We start from the raw sequence: 18,961 nt of genomic DNA on the forward strand, positions 1-18,961 counted from the left end.
TGGTGTAGCCTTTTGGCTTTCATCATTATCATCATCATCTACATCCATATACTATCAGCAGCAAGTTATTGAATGCCTTCGGTGGTTAGATCATCAGAATGGGGGCCTAGAAGCTCTTCAATGTCTTCATATTCTTTTTCTTCTTTTAAAAATGTTTTTTGAGTCAGAGTCTCACTCTGTCACCCACGTTGGAGTGCAGTGGCAAAATCACGGCTACTGCAGCCCTGACCTGCTGGACTCAGATGATCCCTCTGCCTCAGCCTTCCATGTAGCTGGAACTATAGACATATGTCACCATGCCCAGCTAATTTTTCTTATTTATTCTAGAGAGGCGGTCTTGTCATCTTGCCCAGGCTGGTCTCAAACTCCTGGTCTCAAGCAATCCTCTCACCTTGGCCCAAAGTGTTGGGGTTATAGGCCTGAGCCACTGAGCCGGCCAATGCCTTCATTTTCTACTTCTTCATATCCAAACTGTCTTCTAGGTCAATATAGCTTGTTTTAAATTTGAAAAATTTCTCTGAAGGATCAAATTCCTCAAAATAAGAAATCAAGTCAGGCCAGGCTCAGTCTGTAATCCCAGTGCTTTGGGAGGCCGAGGTGAGTGGATTGCCTGATCCCGCGGGTTCGAGACCCGCTCGGGCAACTTGGCGAGACCTCATCTCTACAATAAACAAAAAATTAGCTGGGTGTAGTAGCGCGCACCTGTAATTCTGGCTACTCGGAAGGCTGAGGTGGAAGGATCACCGGAGCCCAGCAGGTCAAGGCTGCGGTGGCTGGGAGCGTGCCACTGCACTCCAGTCTGGGCGACGGAGTGAGACTCCAACCCACTCCCACCTCCAAAAAAAAAAAAAAAGTCAAATAGAATTTTCTACCATATATAACACTCTTGTCATATCAGGTTTCAACAATTATAGCAATGGCCATTCTGATGTTACTTCTCTTCCAAAATTCTATAACCATTTCTGCATTTTCACTTTAGTAAAAGCAAATGACATCTTAAATGTTTACTTTAAACAATGAGTACACATGCTACTATCACACTTTTATAAACGGGCTGTATCAGAGGTGATTTTTGGAGGCATAAGGAAGAATTTGACACCTGGGTTAAGTTCTGCTTCTGTACAGAGATGGCTTAATGCATTATGTGAATCTTTAAAGTAAAATTTGTTTTGGACTTTGTTTTTTGGCAATAATCCTCTATAACAGGGAAGAATTAAGAGAAAATATCAATGCAAATGTGGGCAGTCATCCACACATTTTTGCTATACTGAAGTGAACCCCAAGGCTGACTAACACTTCTCTTAAAAAGGCTCAAGTTTGATGAGTGATAAATGATCATTGGCTTCAGCTTCAAGTCTCAATTTGGCACTGGTGCTGAATATAAGTTATGTTACCTTTGGGAGCCTTAAATCCTGGAGCATGTTTTCTGTCTTTCATATTTGGGTTCTTTGAGGCACGAGTCCATAACAGATACTTGTTTCATCAAATTCAAGAATGTAATTCAATGCTCAGATGCCTTCAGTTTACTTCTCTATCACTGCTGAAAATTCTTTTGTAGCTTTCTCATTTGTATGAATGGCTATGTGTGACAGCTAAAGGCTTAGGAAACTAGCATTGGTTGAAAACATCAAAGCAACCACTACTAGCATTAAAAGGAGTCACTTCTGCAGAGATTTCCATTTTAGGTCTGTGTATATAAATACAAAGATCTACATGAGAAAGGTTGTTCACTTTTTGGTCTTGAATCCTAATAGTCAATAATCTTTACTTCTGTTTCTTTATTCCTTGATATTATTGACTTTGCAGCACTTGAAGCTGATCCAGTCATATATTTTTATTTCTGTGGCTTTATCTCTGATGTTTCACAACATGGATTCCTTTAGGCCTGTTGCTTAGGATCTATCACATGCACTTCATTTTTTTTCCATTTTCCTGTTTTAAGTTTCCCTTAACACTTTAAAAGATTTTTTTTGAGTCGAAGTCTTACTCTGTCACCCAGGTTGGAGTAGAGTGGCACTCTCATGGTCACTGCAGCCTCAACCTGCTGGGCTCAGGCGATCCTTACGCCTCAGCCTTCCAAGTAGCTGGAAACAAAGGTGCCTGGCTAATTATTTTTTTGACTTATTGTAGAGATGAGGTCTCATCAAGTTGCTCGGGCTGGTCTCAAACCCGTGAACTTATGCAATCCTCTCGCCTCCGCCTCCCAAAGTGCTGGGATTATAGACGTAAGCCACCGTGCCTGGCTTCCCCTTAATTTAATCATTCCTTCTGCATGAACTGTGTGGCATTTAAAAAAAATTTTTTAAATTTGAGTTGGAGTCTCACTCTGTCACCCAGGCTGGAGTGCAGTGGCATGCTGCTCATGGGCACTGCAACCTCGACCTGCTGGGCTCAGGTGATCCTTCCGCCTCAGCCTTCCAAGTAGCTAGAACTACAGGCACATGCCACCACACCTGGCTAATTTTTTTTGATTTATTGTAGAGATGAGGTCTCATCAAGTTGCTTGGGCTGATCTCAAACCCACGGGCTCAGGCAATCCTCTCACTTCAGTCTCCCAAAGTGCTAGGATTATAGGCATCAGCCACCACGCCCAGTTTGTGTAGCATTTTTGAGCCAAAATGCTTAGATAGGTTTGTGATGTCAAATGAGTGATTTTTACAAATAGAAAAGTTCACAAATGTGAAAGAACAGCAAAACACAATCTTGTAGGATAACACACATGGTAAAATGAGGCAGTAAGCAGATGTCTGAGGTGTGTGTGTTTTATGTATTCCTATGTGACTCAATTCAGCTAGGTGCAATTTTCTGTGTAAACCTAGTATTATTATGAACAAAACTACACATGGACACATGTAAATTTCTGATTACGCGCAAACTGTTCTCTAATATATTAACTGCACTGGAACAAATTCACATTTTAAAAACAGAATTGACTAATCTATTTTTGTAAAATAGCTACTGGCTTGACAATAGGCCCTGACAGAAACAGGGGCTGACCACTGAACATCAAGTGGCCACGAGACCTGAGTTGTTAGGTAATGTGGGTATCTGATTCACCAAGCCTAAAACTGAACATTGGCAACAGCAAACCCATCATCTAGTAGAAATGGTATATCTGAGACAAGACTGAAGCAGGTTTAAGAGACAAAAAAATTGCACATGCAGGTGTCTCAAATTCCCATGGAACCTACTTCTGCTTCACTGCTGCCTCTTCTGCTTCAACCACATTATCTAAGGCACTATGGAAAATTCTTTATGACACGATAAAGAGGGGGGAAACCCTTCAACTTGGTTTTATAGAGAACTTGCATAACTGTTAGAACCTGCCAAAAATGAACAGTTGCTATAATATAATTTCACTGAAGAGAGTAGTTCTATGCACAAATTTGGGCAATACATCATGTTGTGCATTTTGTGCACAAAGAGACAGCCAGAGGTAGAGATCAATAATATATCATAGACAGAGGCTAATGAGAAGAACAAGACCAGGAAGTCTGGGAAAGAGGTTCACTGTTGAACTCAGGATGTAAGTTATTCTGAGAATACAATGCAAGGATAAAAATCTTTCATGTAAAAGTTCAGCAAAGGGTGTATATTGCAAAGAAAGTTCTTAAAGACCAGGTGTACAAGATTATGCAATTTGTGAATACCAGGAAGAATGTTGCTACTTGGAGGCTTGCTCAACAGGCCCATAAACAAATGGCCATGGCAACTGGGTTTGAGTCTGCACATGCATATCAACAAGATTAAGACTTTCCTATATCAAGATTAATCTGGTTATTGCTACTGGTTAAGATACAATCTGGACAGGCACAGTGGCTCACACCTCTAATCTCACCTCTTTGGGAGGCCGAGGTGAGAGGACTGCCTGAGCTCAAGGGTTCTAGACCAGCCTGGGCAAATTGGAGAGACCTCATCTCTACAATAAACCGAAAAATTAGCTGGGTGTGATGGCGCATGCCTGTAGTTCCAGCTACTTGGAAGGCTGAGGTGGAAGGATACTGGAAAACCCAACAGGTCAAGGTTGAGGCTGTAGTGGCTGTGAGCGTGCCACGGCACGCCAGCCTGGGTGACAGGGTATGACTCCAATTTAAAAAAAAAAAAAAGATGCAATCTGCAAGGAACAAAGGCTAACAATGAGTTCTCATTATGACACTATTCCTTCGAAGACTCAGACAACTGTCATTTGGCAGCTTGATTACACTGGCCCTCTTTTATAATGAAAGCGTAACAGATACTTAGCGAATAAATCTGCCTTTCCAGGCAGGGCACAGTGGCTAACATATAAAATCCCAGCACTTTGGGAGGCCAAGGTGAGAGGATTACTTGAGCTCATGGGTTGGAGACCAGCCTGAGGAACTTGGCAAGACCTCATCTATACAATAAAACAAAAATTAGACAGGCATGGAGGCGCTTATCTGTAGTTCCAGCTACTTGGAAGGCTGAGGCAGAAGGACCGCCCGAGCCCAGCAGATTGAGGCTGTGGTGACCATGCCACTGCACTCCAGTCTGGGAGACAGAGTGAGACTCCGAAAAAAAAAAATCGCTTTTCCTATCATCTGCTTCTGGAAACACCACTGTTATGGGTTGTGTTCTCTCCAAATTCACAGGTTGAAGTCCTAATACCTCAGAATGTGACCTTATTTGGAGATAGGGTTATTGGTATCTTTATAAAATGGGGAAATTTGGAAGTGAAATGCACACAGTTCAGAGAACTCCATGTAAAGATGTGGACAGAGACCTACACGCCAAGCCAGCAAAACAGCAGAAGCAAGGAGAGAGGAATGAACACTCTTTCTCATTGCCCTCAGAAGGAAGCAACCCTCTGACACTTTGATCTTGGACCTCTAGCCTTTAGAACTGTGCAGAAAACTCTATTCAAAATCACGGTACAATGTGACACAGCATTTCTGATAAGGGAGCTAATTTCACAGAAGAAAAATACACAGAGTAGAAGTCGATTTATGTCTGTGAAGTTTACTGATCTCACCATGTCTAAACATTTAGAAATAGCTGGTCTTCGGAACAGTGCTATAACTCAGGGATAATTAGCATGTGAACTCGGAGAAAGCACTCTACGAGGCTGATGTGATGTTCACAGGATATATAAAGTAAATGCCTTCAATCATATATCAATGTGATACCATTTCATAGCCATTATACACTGGACTGTAAACTAAAACGTGGGACTGGCTCCTCACACATAAAAACCCACACTTAGAATTTTTACTTCGCATCTGTACTGGTTCCCAAGGAAAAGATGTTTCTCTGTAGATACACAATTGACCCATTAAATTATGGTAGAGAGGCTGGGTGCGGCCTGTAATCCCAGCACTTTGGCAGGCCAAGGTAAGAGGACTGCCTGAGCTCATGGGTTTGAGACCAGCCTGGGCAACTTGGTGAGACCTCATCTCTACAATAAATCAGAAAATAAGCTGGGTGTTGTGGCGCATGGTTATAGTTCCAGCTACTTGGAAGACTGAGGCGGAAGGACTGCCTGAGCCCAGCAGTCGAGGCTGCGGTGGCTGGGAGAGTGCCACTGCCCTCCAGCCTGGGTGACAGCGAGACTCCAACTAAAAAAAAAAAATTATCGTAGAGCGTGCCACTTTCTAACACCAAATCACAGGCAGAAAAGGAGGTTAATGTGTTGGTTGGGGTAAATGATGCTGATTTGGATTACCAAGGAGAAATTGTGTCACTGAGAATGAAGACTGGGAGGAGTATGTCTGGAGTCACTAGGATGCCTCTTTTTTTTTTTTTTGAGTTGGAGTCTCACTGTAGCCCAGACTGGAGTGCAGTGGCTGCTCCCGGCCACCGCAGCCTCGACCTGCTGGGCTCCGGCGATCCTTCCGCCTCAGCCTTCCGAGTAGCCGGAATTACAGGCATGCGCTACCACGCCCGGCTGATTTTTTGATTTATTGTAGAGATGAGGTCTCGCTCCCCAGGCGGGTCTCGAACCCGCGGGCTCAGGCAATCCACTCACCTCAGGCTCCCAAAGGCACGGGATTACAGGCTGAGCCACCGAGCACGGCTAGGATGTCTCTTAATAGTTCTGTTTGTAAAGTAAAAGTTAACAAACAACTAGTTAACTCAGAAATAGCATAAGCACTATAATTTGTAGATATGTAGTATTACGGTTTAAATGTGTCCCCTCCAAAACTGAAATGTTGAAACTTACTCTCCACCGTGGTAGTATTAAGAGGTAAGGCCTTTTGGGAAGTGAAAAGGACTGGGTGCCCTCTTAAATGGCTTGATGGAGGAAGTTCACTCCTATTTGCCCCGTCTGTCCCTTCTGCCATATAAGGAGAAAGTGTTCCTCCCCTATGGAAGATGCAGCAACAAAGCACCATCTTGGAGGCTGAGAGTAGCCTTCACCAAACAAATAACCTGCCAGTGCCTTAATCTTCAACTTCCCAGATTCCAGACCTGTGAGAAATAAATCTCTACTGTTACCTAGTCTGTGATATTTTGTTATAGCAGCACAAATAGATTAAGATATGTGGTTAAATATCAAAGAAGCCATCTAGAAGAGTTATAAGTAGTTGCCATAAGTAGCTGCCACTGAGGAGGAAAAAATGGTGGTAGTGGTGTTAAAAGTTACTTTTTTGTACACACTGTACTTTTGAAGTAAAGCATACATTTTGTTTGATTTTTATTTTTCAGTCGGAGTCTCACTCTGCCACCCAGGCTGGAATGCAGTGGCATTCTCATGGCCACCACAGCCTCGACCTGCTGGGCTCTGGCGATCCTTCCACCTCAGCCTTCTAAGTAGATGGAACTATAGGAGTGCACTACCACACCTGGTTCATTTTTTGATTTAATGTAATGATGAGGTCTTGCCAAATTGCCCAGGCTGATCGTGAAACTGTGGGCTCAGGTAATCCTCTCACCTTAGCCTCCCAAAGTGCTAAACATATGAGTCACTGCGCTCAGCCTGGAAAGGCAAATTTATATGCTGAGTAGGTATCTGTTACACTTTCATGGTAAGAGCGAGCCAGTGTAATCAAGCTGTCGACAGTTGTCTGAGGCTCCGAAGGAATGGTGTCATAATGGGAACTCCATGTTAGCCTCTGTTGCTTGCAGATTACATCCTTTTTTTTTTGAATTGGAGTCTCACTCTGTCACCCAGACTGGAGTGCAGTGGCACGCTCATGGCCACCACAGCCTCGACCTGCTGGGTTCAGGTGATCCTTCTGCCTTAGCCTTCCAAGTAGCTGGAACTACAGCCATGCACTACAACACCCAGCTAATTTTTTGACTTATTGTAGAGATGAGGTCTCACCAAGTTGCCCGGACTGGTCAACTGGATAAACAGTGACTGCTGGATAAATTAAAAAGAAAGTGAAAACATTACAAATTAAATGCAAACACAAATTCCCTAACTTGGCTGTGAAAGAAAAGATTGATTCATTTTGGTGGATTTTCAGGTCTGATATTCTCAGATTCAATATATTCTGTGTTTAAGTAGCCAATTTTGACACTGTAATTCAAATGTAACTTACATGATCCAGTCTTGTCTTTTTTATAGATTGATCATCATTAAATTCATCTTCCTCATAGGGCTCTGAAGAAGAAGATAATTTTCTTTTCCTGGGCCCACCACCTTTTAAAGCAGAGTAGCACACTCAATCTTTGCACAGAAATATTAATAAACTAACTTAATGCAAAACAAAGACAAAAATGTATTATAATGAATACTAGGCAGTTATCTTGATATCAGGCCCAATGTTTGTTCTTCCATATATGACTGAAATGAAGAAAAATTGAAGACACTCTTTTCAGGCTTTCAAATGTGGAAATCACTGTCATACTGTAGTCACAAACCATTACTTTATTATTGAATGCTAAAAATATACATCTCTAAATTAATGAGTAATTCTACAGAGTAATACTGGGAGGTAGGGGTTCTCCCCAGTGGCTGAATGTTCAGCAGTGAAAAAATGTTCAGCCATCAAGTTTTAAGTTATATGCAGAGTTTTGCACAAGGTCTTTCATAAACTATTCTATCAAGGACTTTCCACAAACAAACCTACAAGGTAGGTAACATTTTTATTTTACAAATGAGAAGGAACCAAGATATAGAGAACTTAACCAATTAATACTTTTAACCTAAAAACAAGAGATTATAACACGGAGTACAGCGTAATGGCAAATTTGCATACTGTCATGACTGAAAGAAAAACAACGTTGAGCTACATAATCTTAAGAAGTCATGTTACTTATTTATACATTGTATACATTTATCTATTTGTTTACAAAGTTTCGCTTTCAGAGAACAAGTTCCTCAAACATATTGTTGTGCTAATATAAAAATTCATGCTAAAGCCTACAAAGGTTTAAGTCTTCTGCAATTAATTACATCAGAATTCTAACTGTGCAGTTAGAAATACAATTTACAGAAATACTAAAATACATACATGACAGTTTCTGAAGTTGTAAGCTTAAAAAGTTCATATCATGGCTATTACAAAATAAAGTTGAATGCCATTAACATTTTAAAGCATAATAATCATGTTAGTAAAATTACTTAAGTGTTTTTTCCTGATTCATTTCATAACATAATGGACATTTTGCATATACCAACTAATTTCCAGCATCCACTTTAAAAAGAGGGAAATACTTTATCACCCATATATTTATTGGGGTTAAAGTAGCACTGTAATATTTTAAATCAACAACAACAACAAAAAGCTTCAAACTAGACAATTTTTCCATGTCACCTAGGCAGGCTTAATTCTTTCCTTTTAAAAAAATTTTTATTTTATTTTTCGGCCTGCCCTCCCCTAATCTTTCCTAAAAATAACAAACAACTTAGAGAGCTTCTTCCTAACAACATCAATGTATTCATATTTTTACCTTCTAAAGTAGGGTTAAAAGCTTTGGTTATGCATTTGTTTTTGTAACTTAGTATTCATAAATAAAAATTTTTGAAAGTTACTCCATAAAAATATCCTTAATGGGGGGATGTGGGATTGGCAGTAGTAGAGGAATCGGCCAGGGTAGGAGGTGCACAGTTCATCAACAAGGGTACCTGCATAATGAATATTTGTACACCTAACCTTGAAATGTAACACATCTTTAAAATAAAAAAATTAAAAAGGAAAAAAAATACCCTTAATGTTCAGGATGATATTGCCTATAAAACTGTAATTTGTGGTAAAAGCACAAGATTGCTCACTGGTATTTAAAAAGGCCTTCTGTTGAAAACTGTCCTAAAATGCCAAAAATAGCTTTCTGTATACTGAAGGTTAAGTTTATCTTCTGTTCTAAAATGCCAAAAATAGCTTCAGTATACTGAAGGTTAAGTTTATCTTCAAGGTTAGACAAAGCTGTCATTTTATACATTACCTCAAAGTGTGTTATTTTAAAGGTGAAGATGTCTGCTATGGCTGTTCTGTCCATTCTAAGACACAGCATGGAATTTTACTTAAAAGAATAGGAAAATCCTGATTTCTTGTTTCCTTGTAATTTGTCATTTTTACAAAAAAATAATATGAAGTACAATACAAGAAAGAAAAGAAAAAACTCAGCTGAAGCTACATTTAGTGAGAGTTATAAACTCCCTGAGGGGCAGAGGCTGTGTCCCTTTTGTTTCCTTATGTAACTTCAGTACCTAAAGCAGCATCTGCTACCTAGTAGTAGGAGCATAGAAGATATTTGTTAACTTAAATGAATAAGTTGAATTGCTCCAAAGAAAAAAGGTGAGAGACACTACTGTAGAATAAAATTGTTGTACAGTCGATTTTTAATGAAATAATTATGGAATATTTAGATGTTGTGAGAGCAAGAAAGAATACATAACATATCCCAAGTCATTTTGAAAATCAACAAATGTTCTCTGAGGCTATCATTTTGCAGTAGCTTTCTTTTTTGAAATGGAGTCTTCCTCTGTTGCCCAGGCTAGAGTTCAGTGGTGCAGTCACAGCTCAGAAGCTTTTAAAGTAAGTGCTAGGGATGCAGTATGCAAGGAAGACACAGCCAACATTCTCCTGTGACATTTACCAACCTATGACTCTTACGAACAAATAGCTAATGGTTACTGTACACTTACTATGTACCAGGCACCCTAACAAAAAATGTACATTAAGTTTATCAGTTCTTCCCAACAACCTATGAGTTTGGCACTATTATTATACTACTTTACTGCTAAGGAAACAAAGACACAGAAGAGCTAGGCAACACTGCCTGAGGTCACACAGCTAGTAAAAAGACAAAAAAAGTCTTGATGTTCTGAGTAGTAGCACCCATACAACACTGCCCCCTTGCTGAAACTGTAGGAAAGTGAATGAAATAAAATCACATATAGAACCTAGTCCAATACAATCCACTGAGTGGGAGAAAAATAAGGTAGATAATTGTCGAAGAGAGATGATGGGCTCATGGGAGCACATAATATTACTTTCTATTTTCGTATATATTTTAAGTCTCAAAACAATTTTAAAGAAGAAAAACCCACTCAGGGAAATGGGCGTTCATTCACACACTGTTGCTAAAGCATAAAGTGGCATAACCTTTAACAAAAGTATCAAAAATAATATTAAAATCAGAAATGTGCATACCCTTTGATTTAGCATCATAGTTTGACATTTAGCCTACAAAAGTAACATAAATCTTTGTTATACTTATATAAGGATATTTACTTTAAGTATTGCAATAATGAAAACAGAAATGCTAATTACTAAAGAAATAGGTAATAAATTAATCTTATGGGTAGTCACAAAGTAATGTGATGACATCGTTTTTAAAAAATTAGATAAATGTGATTGTACTATCCAAGAGAAGTCATTAAATGATTTTTTATAAAATGTAAAACAATATAATTATATTTGCAACCTAACACATATGTGTTTTATACTGGTAGATGAAAGGGGTCTCCCCCAAAACTGGAATTATCTTTTCTTTGGAGGATGGGCCAATTGTTGTACAGGTTTCCCTTGCTAAGTAAGTAATCTAGGAACCCACTGGCATCAGTGTACCAGCTAGCATTATTATAAGAGGCTGCGTTCAGCTTAAGTGAACTTTTTTTGGAGATTTCTTCAATGAGTTTGGTCCATTTTAATGATCGGTGATTTACATGAACAACGTGTAGCAGTAAAATTTTGTTTTCTGAGTATTCGGCAGTTTTTGAGTAAATATGGCATGAACCCCACACCCTACCTTCCCTATTCACCAGATCTCACCCCAAGTGACTTTTTTTTTCCCCCTGGATGAAAAAATTCTTCAAAGAGAAATGTTCTCCTGATGTGGAAGAGGTGAAACAAAAGACAGCAGAAGCACTAAAATCAAAATTGATGAGTTCAAAAACTGTTTTGAGCAGTGGAAAAAGTATCTTGGTAAATGTATTGCTTCAAATGGAGAGCACTTTGAAGGTGACTGAAGTTTAAACATGTAAGAATAAATACACAATTTTTAATAAATAAATTCCATTTTTGGGGGTACCGCCTTGCATATAAACAGGAAAAAAGTTGAGAATAATATAAGGCAAATTTAAGAGTGGTTAATGGAGTGTGAGTTTGCTTTCACGATTTATTTTAAGTACTTTTTTAAATAGTAAGATTATAAGTGAGTTTTACTTTTTTTTTAATACGGACACATTTAAAAAAAAATGAGTGGGTGCAGTGGCTCACATCTGTAATCCCAGCACTTTGGGAGGTGAAGACAGGAGGACTGCCTGAGTCCAGGGGTTCAAGACCAGCCTGGGCAACTTGGCGAGACCTTGTCTCTACAATAAATTAAAAAAATTAGCCTGCCATGGTGGTACACACCTGTGGTTTCAGTTACTTAGAAGGCTGAGGTGGAAGGATGACCTGAGCCAAGCAGGGTGAGGCTGCAGTGGCTGTGAGCATTCCACTGTACTCCAGCCTGGGCGACAGTGAGACTCCTACTCAAAAAAAAAAACAAAACAAAAAAACTGAGACAGTATTTACTAAAAAAACTGGAGATGATTTTGTATTACAAGCTCCCTCAAGTGCATTTATTTTTGCATCCCAAGCCTGAAACACAGCATAATATTTACTATGTGAAGGAATGCTGATTACCAGCTAGGACTTTCCACAAGACATATGTTCCTACTGACTGAGATCTATAAACCTGTAAATAAAATCACAATGCAACTTTAAAAATTGCTTTAAAAGGAAAGAAAAGATACCTTCTAAAACTTCACTGTGAGGCCAGGCGCGGTGGCTCACGCCAATAATCCCAGCACTTTGGCAGGTTGAGGTGAGAAGACTGCCTGAGCCCACAGGTTCAAGACCAGTCTGGGCAACTTGGTGAGACCGCATCTCTACGATATATCAAAAAATTAACCGGGAGTGGTGTCGCGTGCCTATAATTCCAGTTACTTGGAAGGCTGAGACAGAAAGATCACCTGAGCCCAACAGGTTGAGGCTGCAGTGGCCGTGAGCATGCCACTGCACTTCAGACAGAGTGAGACTCCAACTCAAAAAAAAACAAAACAAAAAACAACTCACTGTGATCTGTAATAAGAGAAGCAAAATTATCAATGAGGAACTGTTCCTTCTCTTTTTGGGGGAAAAAAACCACTAGAAATTTGGTTTCCAAATAGCTGTATGACCTCAGGTAAGTTACTTAACTTACTTAAGCTTCAATTTCTTCACCCAAAAGTTTAACTGAAGCTATTAATACCTCATAGGTTCTTGTAAGAATAAAGGTGCCTGATTAATTGTAGATCATATTGAGAAGGTATTATTATTATATAATAAATCAACATGGCTTAAAAATTAAGTCAGGCATACCTGCATCACCAAACATCAGCAAGGCAGCGGCAATTGCTCCATCCATAGTGCTTGTTGATTCAATCAACTAACAATGAGAAAAGATTGTTTTAAAAATAACACTTTAAGAATTATTTCAGTTATTGAAATAACTAAGAACAGACAAATTAAATATATACAAGGTGCGAAAGTGTGTGTGTCATAGTTTAAGTGCATTAAACCCTATAATAAATTTTCAGAAAATATGGTTTATTAATTGAAAAGTCTGAACTTATCTAATCATAGTAAAAATGTATCAGATTTTTTCATCTTCCCCATAAAGGAAAACAAGTTACATGTCTGAACACTGTGTGTGTGTACATGATAGAGAGAGAGAAGAGAAAGAGAGAGAGAGAGAGACAGAGAGAGAGAGACAGAGAGACAGAGAGACAGAGAAAGAGACAGACAGAGACAGAGAGACAGAGAGAGAGACAAAGACAGAGAAACAGAGAGAGACAGAGAGAGAGAGAGACGAGAGACAGAGAGACAAAGAGACAGAGAGGCAAAGAGAGAGGCAGAGAGAGAGACAGACAGAGAAAGAGAGAGAGACAGAGAGACAGAGAGAGAGAGAGAACATGAGGGAGAAGGGAGAGAGAGAAGGAAACTAACAGATGCTTATTTATTATCCCTTTTTAACTTCTTAGGGAAAAAGTAACAATTCTGCCCTTTTAAAAATCAAATACTTAAGATGGATGGGATAAACAACTTCTGAGTTTTAATCTAGTTCTAAATTGCTTAAATTTTTTAAAAATAAAAGCATATACAGGCAGGCACGGTGGTTCACGCCTATAATCTCAGCACTTTGGTAGGCCAAGGTGAGAGGACTTCCTGAGCCCACAGGTTCGAGACCAGTCTGGGCAACCTGGTGAGATCTCATCTCTATAATAAACCAAAAAATTAGCCAGGCATAGTGGTGCATGCCTGTAGTCCCAGCTACTTGAAAGGCTGAGGCAGAGGGATTGCCTGAGTCCAGCAGGTCAAGGCTGCAGTGGCCATGAGCATGCCACTGCACTCCACCCTGGACAACAGAGTGAAACTCCTACTCAAAAAAAAACAAAAACAAAAAACAGGCTGGCTCAGTGGCTCAGCCTGTAATCCCAGCACTTTGGGAGGCCAACACAAGTGGACTGCCTGAGCCCGCGGGTTCGGGACCAGTCCAGGCAACATAGCAAGACCTCATCTCTACGATAAAATAAAAAATTAGCCAGGCATGGTAGCACATGCCTGTTGTTCCAGCTACTTGGAAGGCTGAGGCAGAAGGACTGCCAGAGCCCAAAAGGTCAACACTGGGGTAGCCGTGAGCATGCCACGGCACTCCAGCCTGGGCAACAGAGTGAGACTCCAACTTAAAAAAAAAAAAAAATGATATATGCATGTTACTTATATAACGTAGTTTCAATAAACTGTTTAATAATTTTGGATTTCAGAAGAAGTCTAAATGTTCTCTTGTTATATAGCTTCCCATATTTTTAAATAAGTTACTTGTTTTAAAAAGACCTGACTTTCAAATACACTATTTCTTCATTAAATCAAGTAGCCTCAAATCAAATATGAAAATATTCTCTTCCTCAATATTAGTTCTGCCCTAATCCTGGATCCTCAGGTATCCTAGAAGCCCTCTTCTCACCGCACTTTGGGAGCCCGAGGCAAGAGGCCTGCCTGAGCCCATGGGTTTGAGACCAGCCTGAGCAACATGGCAAGACGTCGTCTCTACAATAAATAAATAAATAAAAATTAGCTAGGCATCATGGTGTATACCTGTACTTCCAGCTACTCGGAAGGCTGAGGTGGAAGGTCAAGGCTGCAGTGGCTGTAAGCATGCCCCAGCACTCCAGCCTGGACAACAGATTGAGACTCCAACTCAAAAAAATTTTAAAAAGCCCCTCTTCATTTGCGAAATAGCTAAAGCATATTCTTATGGAGCCTAGGACTAATTCACAAGTTTTAGAATTATTTTAAATGGAATCTAAAATCTTTTGTCAAGTAATTTAATTTAAATTTCTTAAATGAAGGTCACTTGAAACACATTACTTCAAGAAAGAGCTCTCCTTCGAGGGCTATGTTAAATTCCTATGACTTCAGATACAGAGTAATGAAACATTCAGAGAAATTATGCATATCAATCCTATTTTTCTGCTAAAATTATGAAGTTAGAAAAGGATATTTTTATAGGAAAAAAAGACCTCTGAACTACATAAAAATTTGGCAATTGGGCCAGGTAAGGTGGCTTACGCCTATAATCCCAGCACTTTGGGAGGACAAGGTGAGAGAACTGCCTGAGACCAGCTTGGGCAACTTAGCGAGACCTCATCTCTAAAACAAACAAACAAAAAAAATTAGCCAGGAGTGATGGTGCCTGCCTGTGGTTCTAGTTACTTGGAAGGCTGAAGTGGAAGGATCACCTGAGCCCAGCAGGTCAAGGCTGTGGTGGCCATGAGTATGCCACTGTACTCCAGCCTGGGTGACAGAGTGAGATTCCAACTCAAAAAAAAAAAACTAGCAATCAATCTAAAGTATTTTTAAACTGAGATCTGTTCCTTTAAATTGAATATTGTAATACTTCATCAAGTTTATTCTAATGGAATCTCTTTCCTTACTACTGCTTTCCAGTACCTTAAATAGCCTCTGTAGCTAGATGTCTTTTTTTGTTTGCTTCTAGGGAAAAAAAAAATCATACCAGCTGACAAATAACTTTGCTGGCAGGGAAAACATAAACTCAGGATATCACTAAAGTTTCACTTAGCTAATAGTAAAAAGGTATCACAATGATTTGGAGAAAAAAAATCAGTAGATTCATGTTAAAAATAATAGAACATGGCCGGGCTCGGTGGCTCAGCCTGTAATCCCAGCACTTTGGGAGGCCGAGGTGAGTGAATTGCCTGAGCCCATGGGTTCGAGACCCGCCTGGGCAACTTGACGAGACCTCACCTCTACAATAAATCAAAAATTAGCTGGGTGTGGTAGCACGCGCCTGTAGTTCCAGCTACTTGGAAGGCTGAGGCGGAAGGATCACCGGAGCCCAGCAGGTCGAGGCTGCGGTGGCTGGGAGTGGCCACTGCACTCCAGTCTGGGTGACAGAGTGAGACTCCAACTCAAAAAAAAAAAAAAATAGAACAATATAAATAATTTAATCTACATCTAAGAGTTCAAACTGGTAGACACAGGACCAACTATGGTTCACAGACATGTCTGGTTGGTTGGAATAGTATTTTTATTTTTGTCTTTCTTTAAACCACTTAGCATTAAAAGGAACAAGCACATGCTACAAGAGGGATGAACCTCAAACTCTTCCACAGAACTGAAAGAAGCTACTCATAAAATATTATGCTATCTGATCCCATTTATATAAAATGTGCAGAACAGGCAACTCTATAAAAATCTTAAAATGAGTAATAGATTAGTGGTTCGTAGGGTTAGAAAAGAGAGAGGAAATAAGGGAGCAATTGCTGAGGCATATAAGGATTTTTTTCTGGGATGATTAAATGTTTAAATTAGATTATGGTGACAGTTATACAACTTTACAAATATACTAAAAACCACTAAATTGTACATTTTATTTTTTATTTTTATTTTTTTTTGAGTTGGAGTTTCACTCTGTCACCCAGACTGGAAGTGCAGTGGCCACTCCCGGCCACCGCAGCCTCGACCTGCTGGGTTCCGGCGATCCTTCCGCCTCAGCCTTCCAAGTAGCTGGAACTACAGGCATGTGCTACCATACCCGGCTAATTTTTGATTTATTGTAGTTATGAGGTCTCGCCAAGTTGCCCAGGCAGGTCTCAAACCCACGGGCTCAGGCAATCCACTCACCTCAGCCTCCCAAAGGCATGGGATTACAGGCTGAGCCACCGAGCCCAGCTTAAATTGTACACTTTAAATGGGTGAACCCTATAACATGAATTCAATAAAGCTACTCAACTGGTGACCAACACTAAACAGAAAGTCAGCTTTATGAATTTATTTGAAAAATCCAAATATCCGGTAACAATAGGCTTTTATTGATAGCTCCCATGGTAATATCCTACTTCAGGTAGACAGCAGCTATTCCTTTTAGAAAGAATGTGTGGGTGGGCATGGCGGCTCACACCTACGATTCCCAGTACTTTGGCAGGTCTAGGAGGGAGGATAGCTTGAGGTCAGGGGTTCAAGACCAGCCTGGGCAGCACAGCGAGACTTTGTCTCTACAAAAAATAATTTAAAAATTAGCTGGGCACGACCGCACACCTCTAGAGTCCCGGGTAGTTGGGAGCTGAGGAAGGAGGACTGCTTGACCCCAGGAGTTTGAGGCTGCAGTGAGCTATGATTGTGTCACTGTACTCCAGCCTGGGCGTTAAGAGTGAGGCCTTGTCTCGTTTAAAAAAAAAAAAAGAAAGATAAAAAGAAATAACTTGTACTTGGGGGATGGACATGGTGGCTCATGCCTATAATCCCAACAATTTGGGAGGCCAATATGAAAGGACTGCTTGAGGCCAGGAGTTCAAGAGCAGCCTGGGAGACACAGTGAAACTGTGCCTTTACAAAAAAAAAACAAAAAAAAAAACCCAAAATAAAAAAATCAGCTGGGAGTGGTACACATACCCAGCTGCTTGAGAATGTGTGAGGCAGGAGGACTGCCTGAACCCAGGACATTGAGGCTGCAGTGAGCTATGATTGTGCTACTGTACTTGTCTGAGTGACAGAGGAAGGCCCTGTCAAAAGAAAGAAGGGACTGAGTGCAGTGGCTCATGCTTGTAATCCTAGAATCTGTAATCCCAGCACTTTGGGAGGCCAAGGTGGAAAAATCACTAGAGACCAGGAGTTTGAGACTAGCACAGGCAACATAACGACACCTTGTTGCTACAAAAAAATCAGAAAAATAAGCCGGGTATGTGTGGTGGGGCATGCCTGAGTCCCAGCTACTCAGGAGGCTGTGGCAGAAGGATCACCTGAGCCCAGGAGGTCCAGGCTGTGGTGAGCTGCCAGAGTGAGACTCTGACTTAAAAAAGAAAAAAAGAATGAGCCGGGCTCGGTGGCTCAGCCTGTAATCCCGTGCTTTGGGAGGCTGAGGTGAGTGGATTGCCTGAGCCCTCGGGTTCGAGACTCGCCTGGGCAACTTGGCGAGACCACATCTCTACAATAAATCAAAAAATTAGCCGGGCGTGGTAGCGCGCGCCTATAGTTCCAGCTACTTGGAAGGCTGAGGCGGAAGGACAGTGGGAGACCAGTAGATCGAGGCTGTGATGGACGGGAGGCTGTGATGGACGGGAGCAGCCACTGCACTCCAGTCTGGGCGACCTGAGGCGAGACTCCGACTCAAAAAAAAAAAGAATGAAAGGAAGGGGAAAATGAACAGAACAGAAAAGTAAGGAGGGAGAAAGGGAGGGAGGGGAAGGAAGGTCGAGGGAAGGAGAAAAAGGACTAAAGGAAGGAAGAAGGGAGGGAGGAAGAAGGGAAGGAAGGAAAGGAAGGAAGTAAGAAAAGGGACAGGAGAGCAGGGGAGAGGGAGGAGAAGGGAGCAGAGGAGAGAGGAAGGAAGACACAGGAAAGGAAGAAAGGGAGGGAGGAAGAGAAGGAAAGGAAGGAAAAAGGGAAAGGGAAGGAAGGGTGGAAGGGAAGAAAGGATGGGAAAGGAGGGAAAGGAAGGAAAGAGAGGGAAGAGAGGAAGGGAGGAAAAGCAGAAAATGAAGAAAAGAACGGAAAGAAAGAGAAGTGAAGAAAAGAAAGGAAGAAGAAGAAAGAGAAAGAGAGGAGGGGCAGGGGGAGGGAGGGAAGTAAGGAAAGAAGGAAGGAAGGATGGGGGGGAGGAAGGAATGACCATCCACCACTCACTACAGGAACTCTAGTGTACCAGTATCCACCACTTGAGCTAACTGCCTAGTCCATATAGATATGAAAAGTCCTAAACCTCAGATTGTGGGTAGAATTGATGGTGATGGTGGTGATGATAGATACAAAGGCAAAAAAACCCTAAAAACCTGCAATGAAATGATTCCCCTATGATCGCTTGGTCAGTGGCTGAGCTAGGGACAAGTGTTTCCTAATCTTCAGAGATTTATTCTCCAAAACTTAATTGAATGATTTTTGTTTGTTCTTACAATAAGAGATATCTAATAGAGACCAAACTCATATAGTTCCACTACAGCTGCTTATGTGTTTCTACAGTTAAATCAGTATTCTCAGCAGGGGTGCTACTAGCAGGACAATCCTGTAAC

At 40.7% G+C, this 18,961-nt stretch overlaps 1 protein-coding gene across 2 annotated transcripts in view; it reads right to left on the bottom strand.

Annotated features, from left to right (window-relative positions):
* The window catches only part of SMARCAD1 (SWI/SNF-related, matrix-associated actin-dependent regulator of chromatin, subfamily a, containing DEAD/H box 1), a 99,250-nt gene that overhangs the window by 42,894 nt on the left and 37,395 nt on the right, over window positions 1-18,961 (bottom strand). For both annotated transcript variants that reach the window (XM_008054829.1, XM_008054828.2), the window contains exons 5-6: window positions 12,756-12,822; window positions 7,503-7,603 (exon numbers count right to left, since the gene is read on the bottom strand). In XM_008054829.1, coding sequence (XP_008053020.1) covers window positions 7,503-7,603; window positions 12,756-12,822 — 168 coding nt within the window. The remainder of the gene's footprint in view (window positions 1-7,502; window positions 7,604-12,755; window positions 12,823-18,961) is intronic.

This window comes from Carlito syrichta, unplaced genomic scaffold (genome assembly GCF_000164805.1).
Source record: "Carlito syrichta isolate Samal-C Ts95f unplaced genomic scaffold, Tarsius_syrichta-2.0.1 Scaffold301538, whole genome shotgun sequence".
Taxonomy (NCBI): Eukaryota; Metazoa; Chordata; class Mammalia; order Primates; family Tarsiidae; genus Carlito; species Carlito syrichta.